Genomic DNA, 22,239 nt, shown 5'->3' on the forward strand with positions numbered 1-22,239 from the left:
TTGCTATTTGAGTGGAATAAAAATTTCATAAAATTTTCTACTCGCGTAAATAATTCAACAAAATGAGTGGCACAATTTTTTCTAAATACATAGAAATAGAACATATTAAAATGGACTTAAGAGACGAGAATAGCAGAACTGTATACTGATATTTCAAAAACTTGCAAATTAAATTGAAGGCTTAAATTTAGCCAAATAAACAAATTGTTTCTTAGCATTTTCGTATAGCTTTACAAAATAACAAATTTACTCCTTCACATATGATGTCTATTATGCCATATAATATACACAACATAAAATGTACAGAGCATGTTTATATTATATTTACTCTATTCTACACACACACATTATATGCTTATTCCATTTGTAATAAATTTTTTTTTCATCAATTAAATTTAAATTAAGTCAATTTTATACTCGATTTAAGTATATGAACTTTAGGCAATATAATTTACTTAAATTTGTTTGAATTTTTTATTCGGGAAATACCCGGGTAGTACTCTCTCAACTTTTACTGTTAGCCTTAAATTGTGTTTCATGACTTGCAAACGTAATAATTTTACTAAATACTATGAAATATTAAAAATGAAATCAATTAATTAATAACAATAAAAAATTTTGTTTTATAAAATCTACATTTTGATCATATTTCCTGATTTTGGACGAGAACTATATTGTGTTTAATTCAAACTTATTTGGTATATTAGGCATACATAATTTTATAATATTATTACAATTGCAATTTCATTATTATTTTGCGATTAATATAATATTAAAAAAAAACTTCAATTTTTCAAATCATTAAAAAATTCAACAAAATCTACAATACTATTAGCAAAATAATGTGGTTGTTTTACTTCCGGTAATTGTTGAACATCAGCTTTATTTGAAGCACCTGATAGAACTAATAATGCTTGAAAATCATTATTTAATGCAAATCCAATATCTTGAACCAAATTATCACCAATAAATAGAACACGTTTTGGATCAATAATATTAAAACGTTCAAATAAATAATCAGCTAAAAGAACACCTGGTTTTCCTAAAACATATGGTGTTTTATTAGATAATTTTCTTAATAAATTTATAAATATTTCTGGTCCAATAACATTTAAATCTTCTTTTAATGGCATTACAGCATCACATGCACCAACCATAAATATACAATTTGGATCTTGTAAATATTTATTTGCTCTATCTAATTTTGTAACATTTAAATTTAAATCAATATCAAAAATAACAGCACCAACTTCATCTTTTACTGGTAAATCATTGGCAAATTGTTGTACATTTTCATATATTTTATTTTCAATATTTAATACTTTAAATCCAGATTTTTCCAAACATTCATTGAAATATTTATCAGCGATTGTGTATACCGGTTTTCTCATATTAATCTTTTTTAAATAATTTATGACTGATTTAATTGGTGTTACAACTTCTATTTCAGAAATATTTTTCACATTCATTTGTGTTAACTTATCATAATATTCATTTTCGGAACGTAAACAATTATTAGAAACTAGATGACAAGTTTTACCAGCATCTTTAAGAAGATTTAATGCTAATCCAGAATTTTTTATTGGACCAATTATTAACCAAAGAACACCTGCAAATTGATGAGAGAAATATTGATGTAAGTATATTAAGAACACAATTAGCATAGTACAAATATTTTTTGTTTTATTTTAGTTGTTATTTTAAACAAAATGAAAATCTTTATTTTCGCTTTTAATGGACAGATAAGCACAAATACTTTATCTGCAGTTAAAATAAATATTTTACTCATTTTCATTAGAAGGAAAATCAACATTAGAAAAATTTGCATACGGTTAGGCGTACATAATATACGTTCATTGCGTCAAACTAGATTTATCATATGCTTAATTCTGCAAAAATTACTTTGAAATGAGGAAATTTATATTTGCATATTTATTAAGTTTTAATAACAAATTGTTTAAGCATAAAAACCTTTTCCAACTCTAGAATTGGAATTTATTTACCCTTATTTATTACAAAACTGGAATTGTTATTCAATCATTTAATTGTGTAAACCAAAATATTAAACAAATGTAAATAAAGTTTATCAATCATTTTTATAGAACGAAAATAAAATATACCCAATCGAGATTTATTATTCATAAACTTTTACGATTATATATCCTCTAATTTCCAATAAATTTTCCAATAAGTTGTACTAACGTATAAAAAACAAAATCTATATCATTTATTAAAAGTATGTGACAGTGATGTAAGCATTTTAATATTGAACTACTCTAGAAATGTATTAAAACTTATTTATTCTAACGCAGCTTAAAACTCAAGTTTTTAAGTTGAATTTACATTTTGTAAACTTCTCAATATATTGAATATGAAAATAATCATTGAACTTATGTTCAAGAATTTACATAAAATTTGAACTTTCTTAAAGATGAATTGTATTCACTTATTTTCCAACATGAATTAATTCCCTATAAATTACATGATTGTATATAAAAACCCCATGATTCAGCAACAGTCATATAAGAGAAATGAATAGATTGACACTAAAAAATTTATTGTAGTTAAGCAGCAGATTTTTATACCTAACACAATTTATGTCAATGAAATATGACTTCTGAATTAAGTAAAAATTTCTTTTGAAAAATTGTAAATTCGAAAAGTATTTATTGATAACTTTTTAACTACCACGATTCGAAATTATAAGTAATATTTAATTGACACATAATTTAGCAACTATAACTCTTAAACTGAATTGAATATTTTAGTACAGTATAGCCTGCGATTTCGAAGTTGGAATTGATTGCTATGTCCAAAATTATTTACTTTAAATTATTCTCTAACTTGAGCCATTAACAACTTCCCAATACACAAAATATTTCATTTTTATTTATAATTTCAAAATTATTCACCTCATTTGCATATTTTAAATGCAAGAAACTGAAATTTACTTACCGTCACAATCTGATAAGACAATATCAAATGAATCCAAAAATTTTTGTTTTTCTTCTTTATTTAATTCTAAAATATTTTTAAATTTTTGATTGTTCATTTTATTTTTCAAATATAATATTATTGAAATTTTTGACAACAAAATTATTTGTCAACACAAATTTTAATTTTGAAAAATTGACAACTTAAAAAAAACACACGTCCTACTTCAATGAAGAATGAAATACAAATGCTTTTTCAAGAAGACTCCTTTTTGAATACTATCCACATTTGCTAGCTTTAAGACAGTGGGATATTAAAACACATACACATTAACAAATAAAAAATTATCCGGCATATGGAGCTTTGTAGAATTTTGCTTTTTATTATATTTTTTTTTTGTTTTGCATTTATCATTTAGATTTTCTTATTGTTATTGATAACACTATAGAAAAATCAACTGCATTAGGTACTATAGGCAGTTTCATATAGTTCAAAATTGTGTAATAATAATTATTGTAAAAATTTAAACTATGATTTGAGTTCATGTTTTAAAGTAAATTTTATAATATGGTAAGTGTAGTTTAAATAATCATTTATGTCAAAAATTTTAAGGAAATTATAAGACTGCAAATATTGTTCAAAAAATTTGTTTGATGAGAGCTAGATGGCTTTCTGTTTTTTAATCAAGCAAAATATATGGACGTTTGTAAATCAATCTGTTAATCAAACTTTCTTCAAACTTTAAAGAATTCATATAAATTCCTATATTTTGATAATATTGGCCGTTAGTTAGCCTCCACATTGTGTTTTTAGCATTAACTCACGGTCTATACTTGCTAATATAAATTATAATTAAAATTTCATGCTTGATTTAAACTCATACATAATGTAATTGTAAATGAAAAAATGTCCAGTTGGAAACTAAAATTTAACATAGAATATTTTTTTTACCAAGTTTATATACGTATTTCTTAACACGTGCAATCTACATGTAGCACGTGTATTTATTTCAGAAAATAATATTAAATGTATGCGAATGTGTACGTATATGTGTTTTCATTTATATAATATTAAATTTCGTTTTAAAATTCTTAAAGATTACTATAGTTTACTAAAAGTTTTTTCTCCGAATTTAATAAAAAATTAAAAAATATTTATGTACTAAAATATAAATTTATGATTTATACCATATATTATGTACTCGTACCTATGTATGTTGATAGGATATTATTTTGATGAAAGCAGGAAACAAGGTTAAGTTCAAGTATTACCATACCATACAATCTATTTTCCAATCAATGTGTAACTGTATATGATTTGTAAAAAAAGTTGAACAATTTCCGAACTTGTACACTAAAAATGCATATACTTATAGTATTCTTTCATGAGAATTCTATTTCGTAATATGTATGTCCGAAATATTCGACTGGTTATTCACTTTTAAGTTGTTATTAGAAAGAAACTATAATATATTGCCCGTTAGAACTCAAATAATATGATCACTGTGAATAAATTTATTTAGTTGCAAAATACACGTGAGAACATAATTTGTTAAATTCAAATTGCATAAGGTAAACATTGATATTAAAATTTACAACCATAAAATAAAAATAAAAAATTTGCCATTATAAAAAATAATTTTTTTTCCGGAAAACTAAGTGATTCATTCATTTTTTTCTTTTTGTATTAACACCTTTTCAGCTTATTCAAATGTAAATGTACTATGTATATTTGAAAGTATGCATACATAATATCGAAACTATTAGAACTTATTAAAATAAAAAAAAAAACAAACAATGTATTGAATGTATGAGTGAAGAATAAATTTTAGTAAACTTTTTTCGGTTTACGTCATTAAAGAAATTTCTTTTCATATTTATAACTATAATTCTGTTTTAATTCATATGAAAATTATTATAAATGAAAGCTTTAACTTGACGTATAAATAATTTCAAAAAGGTGAGTTAAAAAAACCTTTGATTTTATTTTCAATTTTAGATTTTTAGTTAAGATTTACAGAAATAAAATAAATTTAAATGTTTATGTCGAAGAATATTATGAATTATAAGTGTAATGTATTAATTATTTACATAAAGTTTTTGAATGTAGCACTGGAAAATTTTATGATTTTCTACGGAGACTAAACAATTTACTTATATAGAATAAAAATATGAGTGATATGATGTGCTTTACTTGAATTGTAGGTCTTTCTCGTATGTAATTTTGAATTAAATTTAAATAATGCTAAATTGATACTTGAAATAATTATTGGGCTATTAACAGCTATGTTAAGTAATAAAGGAAAGAAAATTACATACAATTATATACAAAAAAAGAGAATATTATTTTTAGTGAGAGAAAAATATGGTCATACTTATTTTTATAATAATGTAATGAAATGTATTCTCTTTTTTATTATTATTTTAGTCTATGGCATCTTAAAACAGTATTTATGTATATTTAAGTAAAGTGACATGTACAAGTATAAAAAAATATTAATTTAATTGAGAATTTTTCGATTCCATTCGAAAACCAAATGTAAAAGAAAAATAGAGGGAAATTCCCGAGAAAAATACTTTTTGTTATACATAATTGCTTTTAAAATTTTACATGTTAGGTTTTATTTTTGACAATTGGTAATTTTCTGTTTCCCACATTTTAGTTTATTAAATATGGTTTTAATAATGTACATATATGTAAAGTCACATATAGTGTGATTACTGACACAATATTTATCTACTCTATTATAATATAATAGAGCTTTGATCGCGAATATCTTGAATTTTTCTCTTACCATTTACATATAGGGAATTTAATTGAAAATTAATGCGGAATAAAAAAAATATAACTTTGAAATATTTTAAATTATAAAGATCAAACATTACGAATAATTTATTTTAAATCTTTGCATTCTACTATTAATTAGATTTTGAATTCTTTGTGGTTTTTTGATCCGAGATGCAACTAAATACCGGCAATAGTCAGAAAAATTTCTGTCAGGAAATTGCCACAACATTTTTAATTATTTTTATTGTCTATTTTTATATCAGTGCATTTTAATATTCTTTTACATATTTTTTTTATTGACAACCACATCTTTTAACAACCATATTATTAACTTTTTTTAAAACTACATTACTATCATCAACAAAGTATAAAATTTGAATTGCTCCTAATTTTAATGGTGCACATAAGGGTTTTGGTACTCCACCAACCATTAACTGAAATAAAAAATTTAACCATTTTAATAAACTAAAATAATCCTTAATATATATGTTATAGGGTATATAAGTATTGAAATTAAATTTGAACATTTAATTAAAAACTAACATGTACTAGAGCTTGAACAATTGCATGGCTTGTTGCATTCATATGTGCATTTAATGGAAAAACACATTCTCCTTTACAATAGTATGCTTCATAACCTTCCGGTGCAATTATATTATCCTAAAATCATTGAAAATGCAATATTTAAACAATAAATTAAATCTAATGTTAATCTGAGAAATTAAATTTTTTTACAGCACTTGGAAGCTCATCGAAGGATACATGTAAAAAATGTAATTTACATTCTCTTTCTGTATGTAAATCCTGTTGTCGGCCAATATTTGAAAATGGATTTTTTGGTTTATAACTAAAAGAATCACGTTTAATCCGATGAAGACTTCTTGGGATTTTATTAATCTGAAAAAACCCATAATTTTTAAATTTTAAATTGGAATATTTTACAATATATTTTAAATTTACCTCTGGTCCTTTAAAATATCCAACTAAAAAAGTTTGATATTCTTCATCACCATGTACATTAACATATCCAATATCAGAAAGTTTAATTTCATGCCTTGGTCTGCCATCTTCATGTGCACTTATATATAAACCATTATTTTCTTTTGGATTTTTTAACCATTTATCTAATACATCTGTAACATTCATTTCAAGCCATCCATGATATTCGGTTGTAGTATTAACAGAAGAAACAATTTCTAATTCTTTTTGTCCATCAGCTTTAACAATTGAATAAACTGTAATTATAATATGTTTTTTTAATCCATTCAAATTGCCAAGTTTTGAATTTTGAAATATTCTTAATTCAGCCATCATTAAAATTGCATCTCGTGATACTTCTGATACATCAAACCATAATTTACGTCCGTGCTCATGTCGTACTTCAGCTATATGATGATCTGAAATTCGAATTAAAAAATTGCTAATTCTTGTTTCTGTTGTAGGATTATGCTTTTTAATTAATTTGAAAGACAAGAATGTATATGGGTTCACCTTTATGTAAAAATGCCATTATAATATCAGATTTCCGGAATGCTTTCTCATCAATATCAGTTATTAAATTCGTGTTATCGGGAAAAACTTCCCTTTTTGATCGTCGAAAATATACACTATTCTCTTTATTCATTAATTTATCATAAACATTAAGTAAAAATTGAGGTGCAGAGTTTCTATATAAAAGAGAAAAAAATTATTCATAAGTTTAGAAGTTTCATTTTTTTCTAATTGTTATTTAATTTCTTAATACAAATTTGAAAATTCTGAAAACATTTCCTCTCTGGAATAATTTATAGTCTTAATTTCAAATATTTATAAATCTGATTATTAATCTGACAGTTTCTGTTATTGCTCAATTTGAATTAAATTTTCTTAACATATCTAGATTCCAGAAGTTGGTATGCCTGATTTCTTGAAACAAGCTTCCTAAATGTATGCAATTTTTTAATACTTTAATGTAGAATTTCAATGAGAGTAAAATCAAAACTTATTTGGCAACCGATTTTGTTGCAATTTTGTTTAAATCAGTTTAAATCAAAAGTATAAAAAGAAAAACCGTTTGTAACTGCAGTTTCTACTTAGAATTACAAGCATACCATGCTCAATGAGCATTTTTTAACACACATTAATTTTTATGATTTGGTTAAACTTCCGATAATTGTCAATATTATTAAAACTCCTTTAGAAATGCATGAAATACTGATAAAGAATCATTGCTTACAAATTTTTTATCATAATTTTTTTATTGGATTAGTTCTCTTCCATATAAATTGAAGTTATAATTTTACAATTTTCATAACATAGTTTTCCTCATGTAATGACATTGAAGCTTAAATTCTACTTTATCTAACCATAGATTCTATTGCTACAATAATTTTTAAGTATATCTCAATAAATTAACTTCAAAATCTAACCGGTGTATTGATGACAAAATGTCTAATAAAATTATAATAATTTAATAAATGTACACGTGAATTTTATAAAAACAAATAAATTAGAAAAAAAATACTAAACTCATAATTCTTTTAAAAGCTTTGTAGATGTCACTATAATAAATATTCAGACAATTTTATCGACAGTCTTTGTCTATATATGAAAAATTAATGAATCAATTTTTAATTCTACGAGTACATAAATAATTTTAAATTATAAGCCCATTCAGAAATGTTTTTAGATAATATCAATTTGTATTTGTATAAGTAGGTAATATTGTTTTTTTTTCGCTTTATTTATACAAACTAAACTATATTTATAAATTCACAAAAGATTAATTTAGTTGCGATAAAAATAATTTATTTTGTTTGCAATAATAACCTGTTTCAATAATATTTTTATTATCGATTTTATTAATGAATTTAATATATATTTGTGCGGTTTCATTGAAAAAAAATAAGAAAGAAATAAAAATGTCATTTAATAATAATATTTATTTATTCTCTATCAAATTTAAATTTAAATTAAAGTAAACCTAAACTAATATTTCTATATTGATTGCAATGATTTTCATCTAGTGTAATTTAATACCATAAAATATAATATTATATTTTATATTGTGTATACTTATAAACAACACAAAAGGTTTTGATTCAATGGAACACTTGTTCTTAAAATATAATTTTTCTGTTAAGCATGTGGCAATAATTTACTATAGTTTAATTAATTTATCATATCAAAAATCCATGATTTATCATATCAAAATTTTTTAGTCAAAAAACACCATGTTTTCCCATAATTAATTACATATTTTGCTCATATACAACTGCAATGCGCTTAAATTGATTGTCACTTTCATATTGCTGAAGAGAGTGTATTCAATTTATGTATTCAAATATTTGGCACATAATTTCAGGATATCCACTTAATTAGTATTTATTTGTGTAAATTTTATTAACTGTTAATCAATCTATTTAAAATTTGTCCTTATCACAAAATTAAATTTACGAATAATTCAATTAGAATATGAATCAAATATATTAACAACAATTTACAAGATCCTGTTTTTATATCGTAAAACATATTGTGGCGCAATAAACTCTCTGAATGAATATTATGACACAGCCTGATTTTTAATAAGTAAAAGCTTAAAATGTCATAATTCATCCTAATCCCATAGTTTATTAAACTCTTAAGAAAACGTTTTACAATATAAAACCGATTTTGAAATATTGTTGCTTGCGCTACTTCTGCTCTCAACCTTTTATAATTATTATGTCAAAATTTACCTTAATGACATTAAATGACCGGGATTTCTTTTTGATGGTAAACCAATAAGATTCATAATATCATTTTCAACACGATTCATTTCATATTTATCCAAATATCGATGTAATATTGTACGATCAATACCATTGTCATAATAAATACCAGATGAAGAATGATGACATTTTACAAAATAACAACAATTATTAATTATACAAATTGTAATAAAAATTAAATACTTTAATAAATTTTTAAAAATTTTCATATTTTTTGTTTTCACATATATGTATACATATATATATATATATATAGATATTTTATTTAATATTATAATTTAATTAAAAACAAAAACAAATTTTGATTTTAAGACAGAATTAATTAAAAACCGTGATCGCGTTTTTATTCTTATTTTTTTATTAAATTTCTTTTATAATTTTCTATGTAAATTTTTGACGTGTTTTCTACTAAATTCCAGAATTGACTGAACAGAAATAAAAAAACTAATATATTTATTTATAATTTTTAATTTTATTCTAATTAATTTTATAAGCTTAAGAAAATATATAGAACTTTTAATTCTATACAATTATATATATATTTATATTACAAATTATATTATTTTCAGCTAATATATAAGAGGTAATAAAGGTATATAAGAGTATATATGTAGATATATACAGTTAGTATTTATAAATTTATTAAGTTATAAGTTCAGATGAAATCTGGAATCAAGTATACGCTCTACAGTTTATTCTTATATTAAGTAATATATTATAAATGTACGAGTACGAGTATGTATAATATAAAAATATAATGTTAACCACAAAAATGAAAAAACTCATGCATATGTAGCTACAATTTATATTATATCTGTATATGTATTAATATACGATATTATATTATTAAATAATTAAAATTTGATTTAATTTACCTATGTATTATAGATATTTTATATTTTATTGTAATATATTAAATAATATTAACACAAAATTTAAATATTTCAGATATTAGTCTTAATTAATGTTGTTCAACTTTGTTGCTACAAGTGTATCACAAAGTGTCAATAATTAAAACAAAATGTAAATAATTGCCGGGCAATTTCTAATTTAATGTCTTCGCAATTTTCATAAAAAGCATTTATATTGAGAAGACTGTTGATGAGTTGCTGCTACAATTTTTGAGACAAAACGACTATGAGCTTCAATTTGAAAATGATTGAGAACCAGTGGTATAAATAGAATAGTGTAGCTTTCTTTATAATCTAATTTCAAGCTGGTACTTAAAAACAATCTAGAACATTTTAAATTTCACCTTTACTTTCACTCTATAGAAATGTTATAGAAAGCTACATAGAGGCTTATTTTAGAATATTTATTTTAAGGTTGTATGTTTTTTAATTCATTAATATTATTCTACTTTTTAATTTGATATTAAAATTTTTTTCAGCTCCTCCTAGTCTATGGAATATTCCTTATTCCAAAGATAATCCAGGATTTTCTTTTATGCGAAGCATTCATTGTTGAAATTTCAAATTGAAGAAAAAATCCGAATATCCATGCAATATTAAAAGGAAATAACTTAGTACAACAATTTTTATTTCTTATAAAACTACATTTTAATTAATTCTAATTAGAAAATAAATTAAATACATATTTAAAAATATATATATGTACATATATAATAAAATATTTCAATAATTATTTAATTACATTTTCTTTTTGTTTTTTATCATTTGGTAAGAAATTCCATAAAACAAATAATAAACAAACCATTGAACCTAATAATATAAATAAAAATTCACATTGATAATTTAAAATGATTCCAGTAACATTACTACCAACAAATGAACCTAAACGTGCCATCATTGTTATTAAACAAAGTGCCATACCACTAATATTTGTTGGATAATAAGCAACTGTTATTGATGTTATAAGACCAGCATTATCAGCATAAAGCATATAGAAAAATAATAATATAATATTAAAAGCAAAACCTCTAGCCCATATTAAACCAAGAATTGGTGGTCCACATAATGTCATCCAAATTACTAAAATAAAATTCAAAATTTTATTATTATATATGAAAAAATTTGTGTATCCATTTACATAATAATCTTCTTTTTCCAACAAAATCAATAATGAAAGCAAAAACGAAGTAGACAAATCCAAAACCAATTCCAGCAATTATTAAAATTTCTAAAACTAGAACATCAACACGCCTTGATGGTGAACATTCTGAATTATAATCATCATAAATTGAAAGATTTCCTGAAATTTGACGCAATTCCTCAGTATATAATCGAAATGATTCGCATAAAGTTAAATTTGTATCTGAATATTCAACCAATGGTTTAATCATTCCGGGTATCCTATGTGTACATATGTATGTATATAAAAAAAAAGTAAATAAAAATTTAGCATGAAACAAAATTTAAATATTTTTGTTGACATTCAAATCAAAATAGTATTTATTAGAATTAAATTCAAGCAGACTTTTGAACTAAAATAAAAAAATTCTTTCTCATTAACAAAAAAGGTATTTTTAGTGGGAAAATTTTCTATTTTTAGATTAAAATGACATTTATTTACGCACGCTTACCACATAAAGCTGCCATGGCAAACAAAAAATATAACAAATTGACAAATGCTTAAATTAATTGTTGTCCAACGTCTCTGTTTATCAAAAAGTGGTTTTGTTTGGGCCCACATTATTTTTAATGCTTCATGAACATTTTTTACTTTACTTAAATCACTAGCTAAATCTTCATTACAAATTACATAAGAAACTGGAAATGTATTTGGATTTTTTCCCGTATTAAATTTATAAACTTTTCTTAAAACATCAATTGCTTCATCTTGCTTCCCTTGTACAAGTAAAAATTTTGGACTTTCTGGGAAAAATGGTAATGTAATACAAGCAACCAGTGTCGGTATTGAATTTATTAATAAAAGTACCCTCCATGATGAAAATTTAATTGAACCTAGATAAATATTATATTCTTGTGGTAGAATACCGATTCCAGTTGCTGAAATTTAAAAAAAAAATATAAATCTCAAATTATATAAAAAAAATTTTATTTGCATATGTGCATAGTTACCAGGAAAATAAGTAGCACCGATAGCAAAAAATATTATTAAAAATGTAACAAATTTTGTTTTAGTTTTACTACTATGAAATTCTCCCAAATAACTAAATGAACACGATTGGCAAGCATTCATAAAAAATCCAACTAAAAATCTTATTATAATTAACGTCCAAATTGTATTTGCAAATACTGATAAAAATGAGCATATCGACCTATGTATACGGATTAAAATATTAATGTTAAAAAATAACAATATCATTTTTCCAACCATTTAATGATTTAACTTACGCTAAAAATACAGAATATTTTAAAGTTTTATTTCTTCCACATGTATCCGATAAAAGTCCCATTGTATGAGCACTAAAAACAACACCTAAAAAACCGGCTGATGCTAAATATCCTTGCTCTTGTAATGTTAAATTTAAATCACATTTTACTGAAACTAATATTATGCTAACACCCATTGTTTCAGTCATAAATGCTGATACACAAATTCCACATATTAATAAATGAATATAATGAAATTTTCCAACACCAACTAAACTGACAGCCTCATCAAATGTGTGTTTTAAGGTTTGTGGTTCTTGTTTTACATTATTTTCATTGAATTCTATTTTGTAAACTGAATTGAAAGAAAAGAAATTTTTTTAATCATATTTAGTATAACTAATATGATTTTAATAATTGAAAATTTAAAAATTTAATATTTTAGTTTTGCAGTAAACATAAAGGATATCAGGAGTGTATAAACTTTGCTCCTTTAATACCAAATAAAGTTTTCGATAATAGCTCTCAAATTAGAGATGTCAGGAGTGTATAAACTTTGCTCCTTTAATACCAAATAAAATTTTCGATAATAGCTCTCAAATTAGAGATGTTAAGACCAATATCTAACTTACATTTTAAGTTATCATTTATTTAATATTATTTAATATTAATTTACTGAAATTATTAATGTTAAATAATATTTACTATCTCAGATTTCAAAGTTTCTTGTTTTCTTGCAAAGCATTGTCATTAATTTTAATGGAATTGTTTTTTATTTTAACTACATTTTTTATTGATTTACTGTGGGATGTAAATTAAATATAATATTTTTTATTTATTTATTAACTCTTTAAAGTATTTTGCAATATCATTCAGTAATCAAAATTTAAGCCCTTCACAAAAAGAATAAAATTTTTTTCTCAACTGCATAATACATAATGTATACCAGTGAGTGTAGTTATTTATTTTACAAAATGAGCACATTTAACTTATCTTCTATTTATCTTAATTATTTTTATTTAAATTAATAGTTTCAGTTTTTATTTATATTTAAAAAATACAAACAATTAAATTAAGTAACAGTAAAAGAAAAAAATATTTTATAAATATTTACTTAAATTTTAGGCGCTTTATTTGAAATATGTAGAAATGATGGCTAAACCATGTAGCTTGTGTTATATTATAAAAATAATATAAATATTAAAATATTTTTAATATTTTTATATTAAACAATATAAATATATTGTTATATTGTTTAATGTTATATTTGTTTGTTTAAATTTACATAAGATTTTGCAAAATATAATTAAAATTTATAATGCGATTATTAAACTTAAGATTTATAAACATAATGTAAGAATTTTTGACATTATTAATCTTTTGTTTGTAAAATATTATTGACATATTTACGATATCGAGATAAAATACAAAAAAATCGAACAATATTCTGTCAAAAGAATTTGAATCGAAAGAGTATTTGAATAGAGTTTGAATAGAAAGAACGAGAGGTTATACGATAAGAAATTCGAATATTTTATTTGATTGCATCGCAATATTAAAGATGTTAATCACTTCTCCTACTTCCTTTTATAATGAATATGGTGTTTAATAATGTTTTTTATTTCTCCACTGAATTTATTCTAGTACATTATTATATTATGTATTATAACGCATACAGTTCATAATATTCAAGAGAACTAAAGTGTATTTGTTTATTTTCCGTATCAAACTAAATTTTCCGAATCAAACTAAATTAGCATATTACTATTTATATATTATTATATCATATAAAAAAACTCAAGAGAATATTTGAGAGAGAATTTGACACTCTGAAATTTTCACTTGTTTTGAAAATTGCATTTGAAATTTGCAGTTTTTAATATACTTATTTATAATTCTTTGTTTTTGTGCCAAAATTTGCCATCTAATGAGGAACATGTATGTATGTTACATATGTTAATTGTTAATGATATACAAACGCATTTATACAGTTTTTGAACGTCATAATATTTGCGATGAAAATTGAGAACTAAGTTCAAGGTTTGTTTTTTTTTTCTTCTTCCATCTATATTATTTTTGATTTGTTAGCATTCAAAAAGTTTAGTAATACGTATTTATCTTGAATTCTCTATTTACATTTTGTTTGTTTCAAAAGTTTTTAAAGAAAAATGCTTAATTTCTAAAAAAATATTAAAATTAGGTAGGTTTTCAAAATAGTTATAGGATTACAGGAAAATTAAAATAATTTGATTCGAAAGTTTATAAAAGCGCATAATTTATTTTTATTTAAAATTGCCACTGAGAAATGAAAAAAAGTGACATATGAAACAGTTTTGCAGAACGTTATTTTGTTTATAAAAATAAATAGTGCAGAGATTGTATATTGCATTTATATATACATAAATATGAGTTTATTCATATGTATGAAAACTGCTAAAATACATATATAATTACAAAACAATTTCTGCTACAATATACAACTGCCAAAGATCGATTTAATCAAAAGTCTAATAGAAAACAGTCTGCTACATACTAAAAATACTCTTGAGTACTAAAACGAACACCTTATTCATGAAAGCAAATTATAATTGTATTTTACTGTTACTCTTGTTTATATGTGCACATATATGTATATGAGTTCAAAGTACACACAGTTTTTTGTTTAATTATAAAATCGCAGCATATTTATATTTGCGCAAGTATCGAACTTCTCAAAATTAATGACACACTTATAAAAGCTTAAATTATCCATATTTTGTTTTTTTTTGCGAATTCTTTAAACTATCACTCAAAATTCTTTTAGTACAAACATTCTAAAAAAATTTTATTTCAATATTTATTTAATTTATTTTTAAATACACCTTATATTCCTTCCTAAAAATTTTCGCATTTTTAGATCTTACTTATATACTGCTGTAGTTTATATCTTTTATTACTAAATTCAAAAATTATCAATACATTTTAAAGCATATGAAAACTCTGAATCAAATATTTTATTTTTATTCATATATATATATTTCATATTATTACATAACAAAAATTACCAATTAATTCGAAAATTAAATTAAGGACATAATTTTTCCCTTACTTTGCTTATTCTTATCCAAACTATCATCATTATATCCTTCGTTATCCATTTTCAGAAATATTATTTTCTATTTTATTTTTAATATTCTCTTAATTCTTGTATTGTTCCATTAATATATTAATTTTATACCGTACCGAGTCAAAATCAAATTTGAACTAATTGAAATTTTTCAGTTCTCCTCCTTCTAATATAAATTTTTATTTATTAAAAATACATTTATAAGTACATATACAAGAATCTAAGAAAATTATGCATTAAATATCTATATATACGTACATACATATACAAAAATTATATATATCATGTGTATCTCATTATTACATATTATTTATATGATATTTAAACAGCTTTAATTTTAAATATTATTTTATTATAATTATATTATATGTATTTTACTTTTATGATACTTAAAGAGTATACAATTATTTTTATTTGCAAATAAACTAAATTTTTATCTTACTCATTTAATATTATAAAATCTAAGTTAAAGAGATGGATTAATTCTCAATGAACTCAAAATAACCAAAACAAATTGTTTTATATAAGCGCATACATAATTTATTACGTATATATGCATGTATGTAACATATATACTTCATTGCCTATTCTGATAACGAACCCTTGACTATCTATATAAAATATTATTATTATTATAAATTATAAATTTTTCTTAATTAAAAATTAATTTAACGTTATGATTTTTAAGTTTATATAAAGATGATGGACGATATTTCTTAAGATAACTTTCTTTTTAACAAAAATGACCAAGAACAAAAATATTGCATAAAATGAGGATGAGACTTTTGGATTTCAATCCTTGAATGAGTTAGGAACTTTCTTTTTTCCTTTGTATACGTGATATTTTATCCTACAGCACGAATAGAAGATTACACGCCGTAATTTAAAATAAAGGATTTTTGTTGCATTCTGTGGAGGAATAAAGGATTTTGTAGTTTTCCTGTTTCAAACTTGGAATATAAAAGTTCCCAGGATAAACTCTTTATATTTTGGAGAAAATTTTGTTTTGAGTAAAAATTGTTTTTCTCTTAAAAACTGTCATGAAATTATAAAACTCTCTTAACTAAATGTTTTAAGTTTTCATTATTATTCAGAAACATTTAATTTCTCTCATAAAATATTCTTAAAATAAATGGAAAATTGAGAAAATTTTTTATTTCTATTGCATTTATATACTGGTATTTGTGTACAAGTTCAAGTAGCTCTACATATTATATACATATTTTGTATTTTTTAATAGCTATAAGTTTTTACATAAAAACTTTTATTTGAAAGAAAAAGTAGATGTTTTTTTAGGGAATATTTACATACATATATACTTTTAGAGAATATTACATGTATACCTAACATTGGGAAATTCAATTTTATCAGCAAATATTTAAAAATATTTTATCAACTAAATAAATTTTAATATTATTAATTAAATTCTGTTTGTGAACTCATTCTTAAGTAATGGACATAAAATATTCCAGTTATAATTAGGGACACATTAAAATTTGAGTATTTCACTCTGGCTTCTAATTTCTGCATACTAATTTATCTAATTTTGCTAATTTATGATTAATATCTTCTAATATACACTAAGAAAATTGAAAGTGGAATATAAAGGGTATTAATTTTTTATTAAAGGGTTTAAATTTTAATAATTTTGATTATTAAAATTTTCTTTATATATGTATATCTAGTAAATTAAAACTATAACAACTTGTTTCTGTTATTGTATAATTATGTTTTATTTGTATTTGGTAATAAAAATGCTAATGGTATCATTAAAATAATGAGAGCACCATACATCATGTATAAAAATTCACAATTTGAATTCAAAATTAATCCAATAATATTACTACCGACTATTGCACCAATTCTACCAATCATCATTATTAGACACATTCCCATTGCATTTATATTTGTTGGATAATATTCCATTGAAATTGTATTTGTAATACCACCACAATTACCAACAGCCATTGTTAATGTTATTAATATTAAATTTACATAAAATATATTTGTCCAATATAATGCTATTGATCCAGCTCCTGCTATCGTTAAAAATATAACTATTTGAAAAAGAAATAAAATATTAATTAATAAATATATTGGCAGATATAAGATTTTTAAAATAAAATTTATTGCATACTTATTAAACGTCTTTTTCCTGTATAAACGATCACCCATGAGAAAATTAAATATAATATTGTGTATGCAATACCCATCATTATTAAAACTTGATACATATAAATATCAATATTATCTTCACATGCCATTTCTAATTCATCAATATCTGTTGTCACATTATAATTCATTGTTTCTGTTACTTTTTTCAATTCTCTTACGGATTCACAAATTGTAAAATCGGTATCAGCATAATGTACCATTGCATTTAACATAACTGGAAACCTAAAATTTATTTTCATCAATTCAATTCATTCATTTTAGTATTAAAAACTTTAATAGATATAAAACTTACCACATAAATGTTCCTTGTGCGATCATAAATATATTAAACATAATAAAAAATATATTTAATGTATGAAAAATCCTTTCTCTATTGAACAGTGGTACAGTTTGACTCCAAATTAATTTTAAAGCATCACAAACTGTTTTAACATTACTAAAATTGGCTCCAACAACATCTAAATAAACTTTTTCAACAGGATATGTACTTGGATCCATATTTGTATTCATTTTATAACATTTTTTCATTACCTCGATAGCCTCATCATGTCGACCTTGTGCTAAAAGATATTTTGGACTTTCAGGAAAACAAAGAACACCTATTAATGCTAAAACAGTTGGAATTGCATTGCATAGAGTTAAAAAACGCCATGATGAAAATTTCATTGATCCTAAATATAATTCTAATTTCATCGGTAGAATTATAGTAGCCAAAGCTGTAAAACAATAAAATATTAAAACAAAAACATAAAATCAAAAATAAGTTTTTTCTTAAAAAAAAATTGCATACATTTGGGAGATCAACAAAATAGTATTTTTGTGTACTAATAATTTAAAAAAAAAAACATTTCTGTATCAAAATTTTTTATTTACCTGGAAGAACTACTAATCCAAGTGGTAGAAAACATGAAAGCATTGTTACATTTCTTAAACGTGTTTTTTTCCCATGAAATTCTCCCATATAACTGAAAACACATGCTTGACATCCAGATATAAAAAATCCTACTAAAAATCTAAGTATTATAAGCATCCATACTGTAGTAGAAAATACTGATGCAGCTGATGATATAATACTATAATTATATAAAGTATTTTATAATCTTAATGATTTTACGAAATAAATAATATTTATATGAATTGTATACTAACCTAAATATTAATGCAAATTTCAAAATTTTTGATCTTCCCACAGTATCTGCGAGAAATCCAAGTGCATGTGAACTACATACAACACCTAAAAATCCGGATGAAGCTAAAATTCCTTGTTCATATATTGTAAAATCCATATCACATTTTGCTAATTCTATAACTAAACTTACACCCATTATTTCAACCATAGTAGCCATAAAACATAATCCAGATGTTAATAACAATAGTCTATGAAATTTTCCACTTCCTGTTAGTGTAATAGCTTCTTCAAAACTATAGCTTTTTATTTCAATTATATCACCATTTTTTTCGTGTCCATTTGTTATTATTTCAATATCTTTTTCATTTTTTTCTTTAGCTAAAAAAAATATTTAAAAAATTAAAATTAATTGTACATAAAATTATTTTTAAGGTTTTAATTAAAATCTTAATTCTTAATTTAAAAACACATAAGGTCAAGAGGTCTCATACGAACGGTCTAAATTTATTTTTAATGATGTTTTTGAAAATTTTAATTTGTTTTCGAATATTAATAGTTTTTGAATAAATTAATAATACTTAATAGGAAATATGCTAAACTTTCATAAATTCCAATAAAAATATCAATTTCCACTATTTCCTATAGCTATACAATGCTCTTCATGTTTATTTTTTAAGTCACGACAACCGCTTCAATTAAGAATCAAAAGCTGTACAAAAATGAATCGAATTTAAAAAAAATCGAATTTGTTAATTAGATTAAAGCGTCATTTCGGCGTCTTTTTTTTTTAAATAATCACAAATGTCATATACCATTAAATTCGAATTTTTTATAACAGATCGCTTGAATAAAAGTTGAAATTTACATTTTATTTATTTCTCTACAAAATTTGTTATCGCAGTTACATGACAAACATTATATTTTTAAAATTTATTTTTAGTACATGTGCAGTTTAAGTATGAATTCAATGTAAATTATTTGTAAATTAAATGAATACGCTCGCGGTTTGTACTAAAGAATTTTAAGGTTATGAATGTCAGCCATAAATCTCTTTTAAATTTGTTTTTTTTTTTTGTGTAAAAATTAAGCAAGTTGTTTTTTATTAATCAAATAAAATAAGTAAATTTGTATAGTTATGATCTAGGTAAAAATAGATTAAGATTAAATAATATATATTGGGTACTATTAAAATAGGTTTGTTACATTCAAAGATTTCCAAAATTTTTATTTTTTAATTATAACCTCAATTGGGTCAAGGTAAGGTAACTAGTATTTAGTTTTGTTTTTGTTGTTTAAATAAGACACACTTATTATTTTTTTATTATATTTGAATTTATGTTTGAATATTTTGAATATTATGTTTACATAGTTATGTTTGCTACATAAGGTATTTAAAGAAAAATCAACTTATGTTGTAATTTTAGAATTTTTTTTAAGATATTTATGTGGTTGGTATTATTTTTATCTTGAAAAATGTTTGTTTTATAAAAACAAAATGTAAATGACTTATGTTTTACGAAAAATATGATTTAATTTTATCTTTTGTGTATTTTAAAATTAAACTTAGAAAGTATAAGTCAAGTTCACATATAGAAACAGTAGAATTCATAAAGGTATATACATATGTATATATTACGTATATAAGACAATAATAATAAATTATTTTTTGAAGATATAAAGTGGGGGATATTATCAGCTTTTAATTAATTCTTCTCTATATTAGGTAAATTTTTGGCGAAAACAATTTCCTAGGAATTAACAGCGCTTTACTGTTCTAGTTTACGGAAACTCTAATAAAACATTTCAACTGGAAACAAAATTTAATCTAAATTATTCATTTAATACAAAAAATTATAAAGTTATTCCTTCAATAACTGAAATTAGAGCTATTTTTTGACATCGAGCCTTCAGACTATTATTTTAAAAATTTTACGGAAAAAAATTATTTTTTTAACAGGAAAAAATCATTTGAATCAGTTTCAAATATTATATAACAATTATTATTTTAAAGAAAAACTTCAGAGAGTTAAATCTTTGTATAATTTCGAAAGAAAATTTATATTTTTGTAAAAAGTTTATATAATTTAATTATTGTAAGCTTATCGTCTCATTTAATCTTTACATTGTATATTGTTATTGAAATTACGAACTGTAAAAGTATATTTATTTGTATAAAATAATTAGCAGGGCTTGATAGTTTTTGTAAACCTCATAAATGCTATTATCACTTTAAAATTTTAATAAAACAAATTATTTATGTACTCAGTTTAATTTTTACAATATTATCACTACAAATTTTTAATTACGAATAGTAATTTTTAATAACAAAAGAAAAACTTGTACAAATAATTTTCTATATTCATGTTGTAATTATTATCATTTTAATTGTTTTGTAATACATATATTACTTAATTATTATATGAAAGTTATACAACATTAAAATTTATGCAAAAATATGTTCAACAAATAAATAAATATATTTAAGATTTTTTTCAAAAAATATATTTAATATCACAATATAGAATATAAGATTTCAAATTATAAATATTTCGGGGTCACGAGATCTTGCAGTAGTACAGTAGTACTTAACATAGTTTGTTCCTTCAAATGCATACTTACAATTTGATAATTCAATGTCTTCAAAAGCTAAATTTTCCATTTTCTTTTCCTGTTTTTTTTTTTTATTTTTTTTTTGTCTCTAATTTATTTAAAATTCTTTTCCTAAATATTTAATAAAAAATTTCAGTATAAGTAAATTTTGTTCTATTTAAATTTATTTAATTTAAATGTCTTTCTTTTTTTTTAACCTAATTGCAATGACTTTCTAAAACAGAATGATTAAGAAATTAATTTTCAAATGGAGAAAATTAACTTGAAAAAAAAAAGTAAAATTTTATTTATATAGTGAGAAATTAGATTAAAACACTTGTAAATCTAAATGATGTATAACTAAGTAAATAATTTTCATAATTATTTATTTAATTATTTTTTTTGTTTTTTTTATTTCATTTATTAAATTACACTGACCGCACATTTACTAAAATTTTAAGTAACATTATAGAA

At 22.5% G+C, this 22,239-nt stretch overlaps 4 protein-coding genes across 5 annotated transcripts; all 4 read right to left on the reverse strand.

Annotated features, from left to right (window-relative positions):
- Positions 1 to 722: 722 nt before the first annotated feature.
- Positions 723 to 4,172, reverse strand: LOC129613215 (uncharacterized). Its single transcript, XM_055527193.1, has 3 exons — positions 4,142 to 4,172; positions 2,956 to 3,229; positions 723 to 1,609 (listed from the first exon to the last, which is right to left on the reverse strand). Exons 2-3 carry the CDS (start codon positions 3,050 to 3,052, stop codon positions 786 to 788), a joined length of 921 nt encoding a protein of 306 aa, XP_055383168.1. The 5' UTR covers positions 3,053 to 3,229; positions 4,142 to 4,172; the 3' UTR covers positions 723 to 785.
- A 1,698-nt stretch (positions 4,173 to 5,870) lies between these two features.
- LOC129613232 (protein 60A-like) lies at positions 5,871 to 9,753 on the reverse strand. Its single transcript, XM_055527216.1, has 6 exons — positions 9,438 to 9,753; positions 7,213 to 7,388; positions 6,682 to 7,118; positions 6,457 to 6,618; positions 6,265 to 6,381; positions 5,871 to 6,155 (listed from the first exon to the last, which is right to left on the reverse strand). Exons 1-6 carry the CDS (start codon positions 9,677 to 9,679, stop codon positions 6,015 to 6,017), a joined length of 1,275 nt encoding a protein of 424 aa, XP_055383191.1. The 5' UTR covers positions 9,680 to 9,753; the 3' UTR covers positions 5,871 to 6,014.
- Positions 9,754 to 10,772: 1,019 nt separating this feature from the next.
- LOC129613213 (synaptic vesicle glycoprotein 2C-like) lies at positions 10,773 to 15,998 on the reverse strand. 2 transcript variants are annotated; one of them, XM_055527190.1, is made up of 6 exons: positions 15,855 to 15,998; positions 12,788 to 13,121; positions 12,512 to 12,711; positions 12,013 to 12,439; positions 11,520 to 11,782; positions 10,773 to 11,461 (listed from the first exon to the last, which is right to left on the reverse strand). In XM_055527190.1, the coding sequence occupies exons 1-6, from the start codon at positions 15,901 to 15,903 to the stop codon at positions 11,112 to 11,114; spliced, it is 1,623 nt and encodes a 540-aa protein (XP_055383165.1). In that variant the 5' UTR covers positions 15,904 to 15,998; the 3' UTR covers positions 10,773 to 11,111. The 2 variants fall into 2 exon arrangements, with proteins under 2 accessions (XP_055383165.1, XP_055383166.1); XM_055527191.1 differs by having other exon boundaries at positions 15,811 to 15,947.
- Positions 15,999 to 17,589: 1,591 nt separating this feature from the next.
- Positions 17,590 to 21,962, reverse strand: LOC129613233 (synaptic vesicle glycoprotein 2B-like). The gene is made up of 6 exons (XM_055527217.1): positions 21,796 to 21,962; positions 19,197 to 19,554; positions 18,921 to 19,120; positions 18,340 to 18,763; positions 18,010 to 18,269; positions 17,590 to 17,929 (listed from the first exon to the last, which is right to left on the reverse strand). The coding sequence occupies exons 1-6, from the start codon at positions 21,833 to 21,835 to the stop codon at positions 17,598 to 17,600; spliced, it is 1,614 nt and encodes a 537-aa protein (XP_055383192.1). The 5' UTR covers positions 21,836 to 21,962; the 3' UTR covers positions 17,590 to 17,597.
- Positions 21,963 to 22,239: the final 277 nt, after the last annotated feature.

The sequence above is a fragment of the Condylostylus longicornis genome, unplaced genomic scaffold (genome assembly GCF_029603195.1).
Source record: "Condylostylus longicornis isolate FDR11 unplaced genomic scaffold, ASM2960319v2 ptg000081l, whole genome shotgun sequence".
NCBI lineage: Eukaryota > Metazoa > Arthropoda > Insecta > Diptera > Dolichopodidae > Condylostylus > Condylostylus longicornis.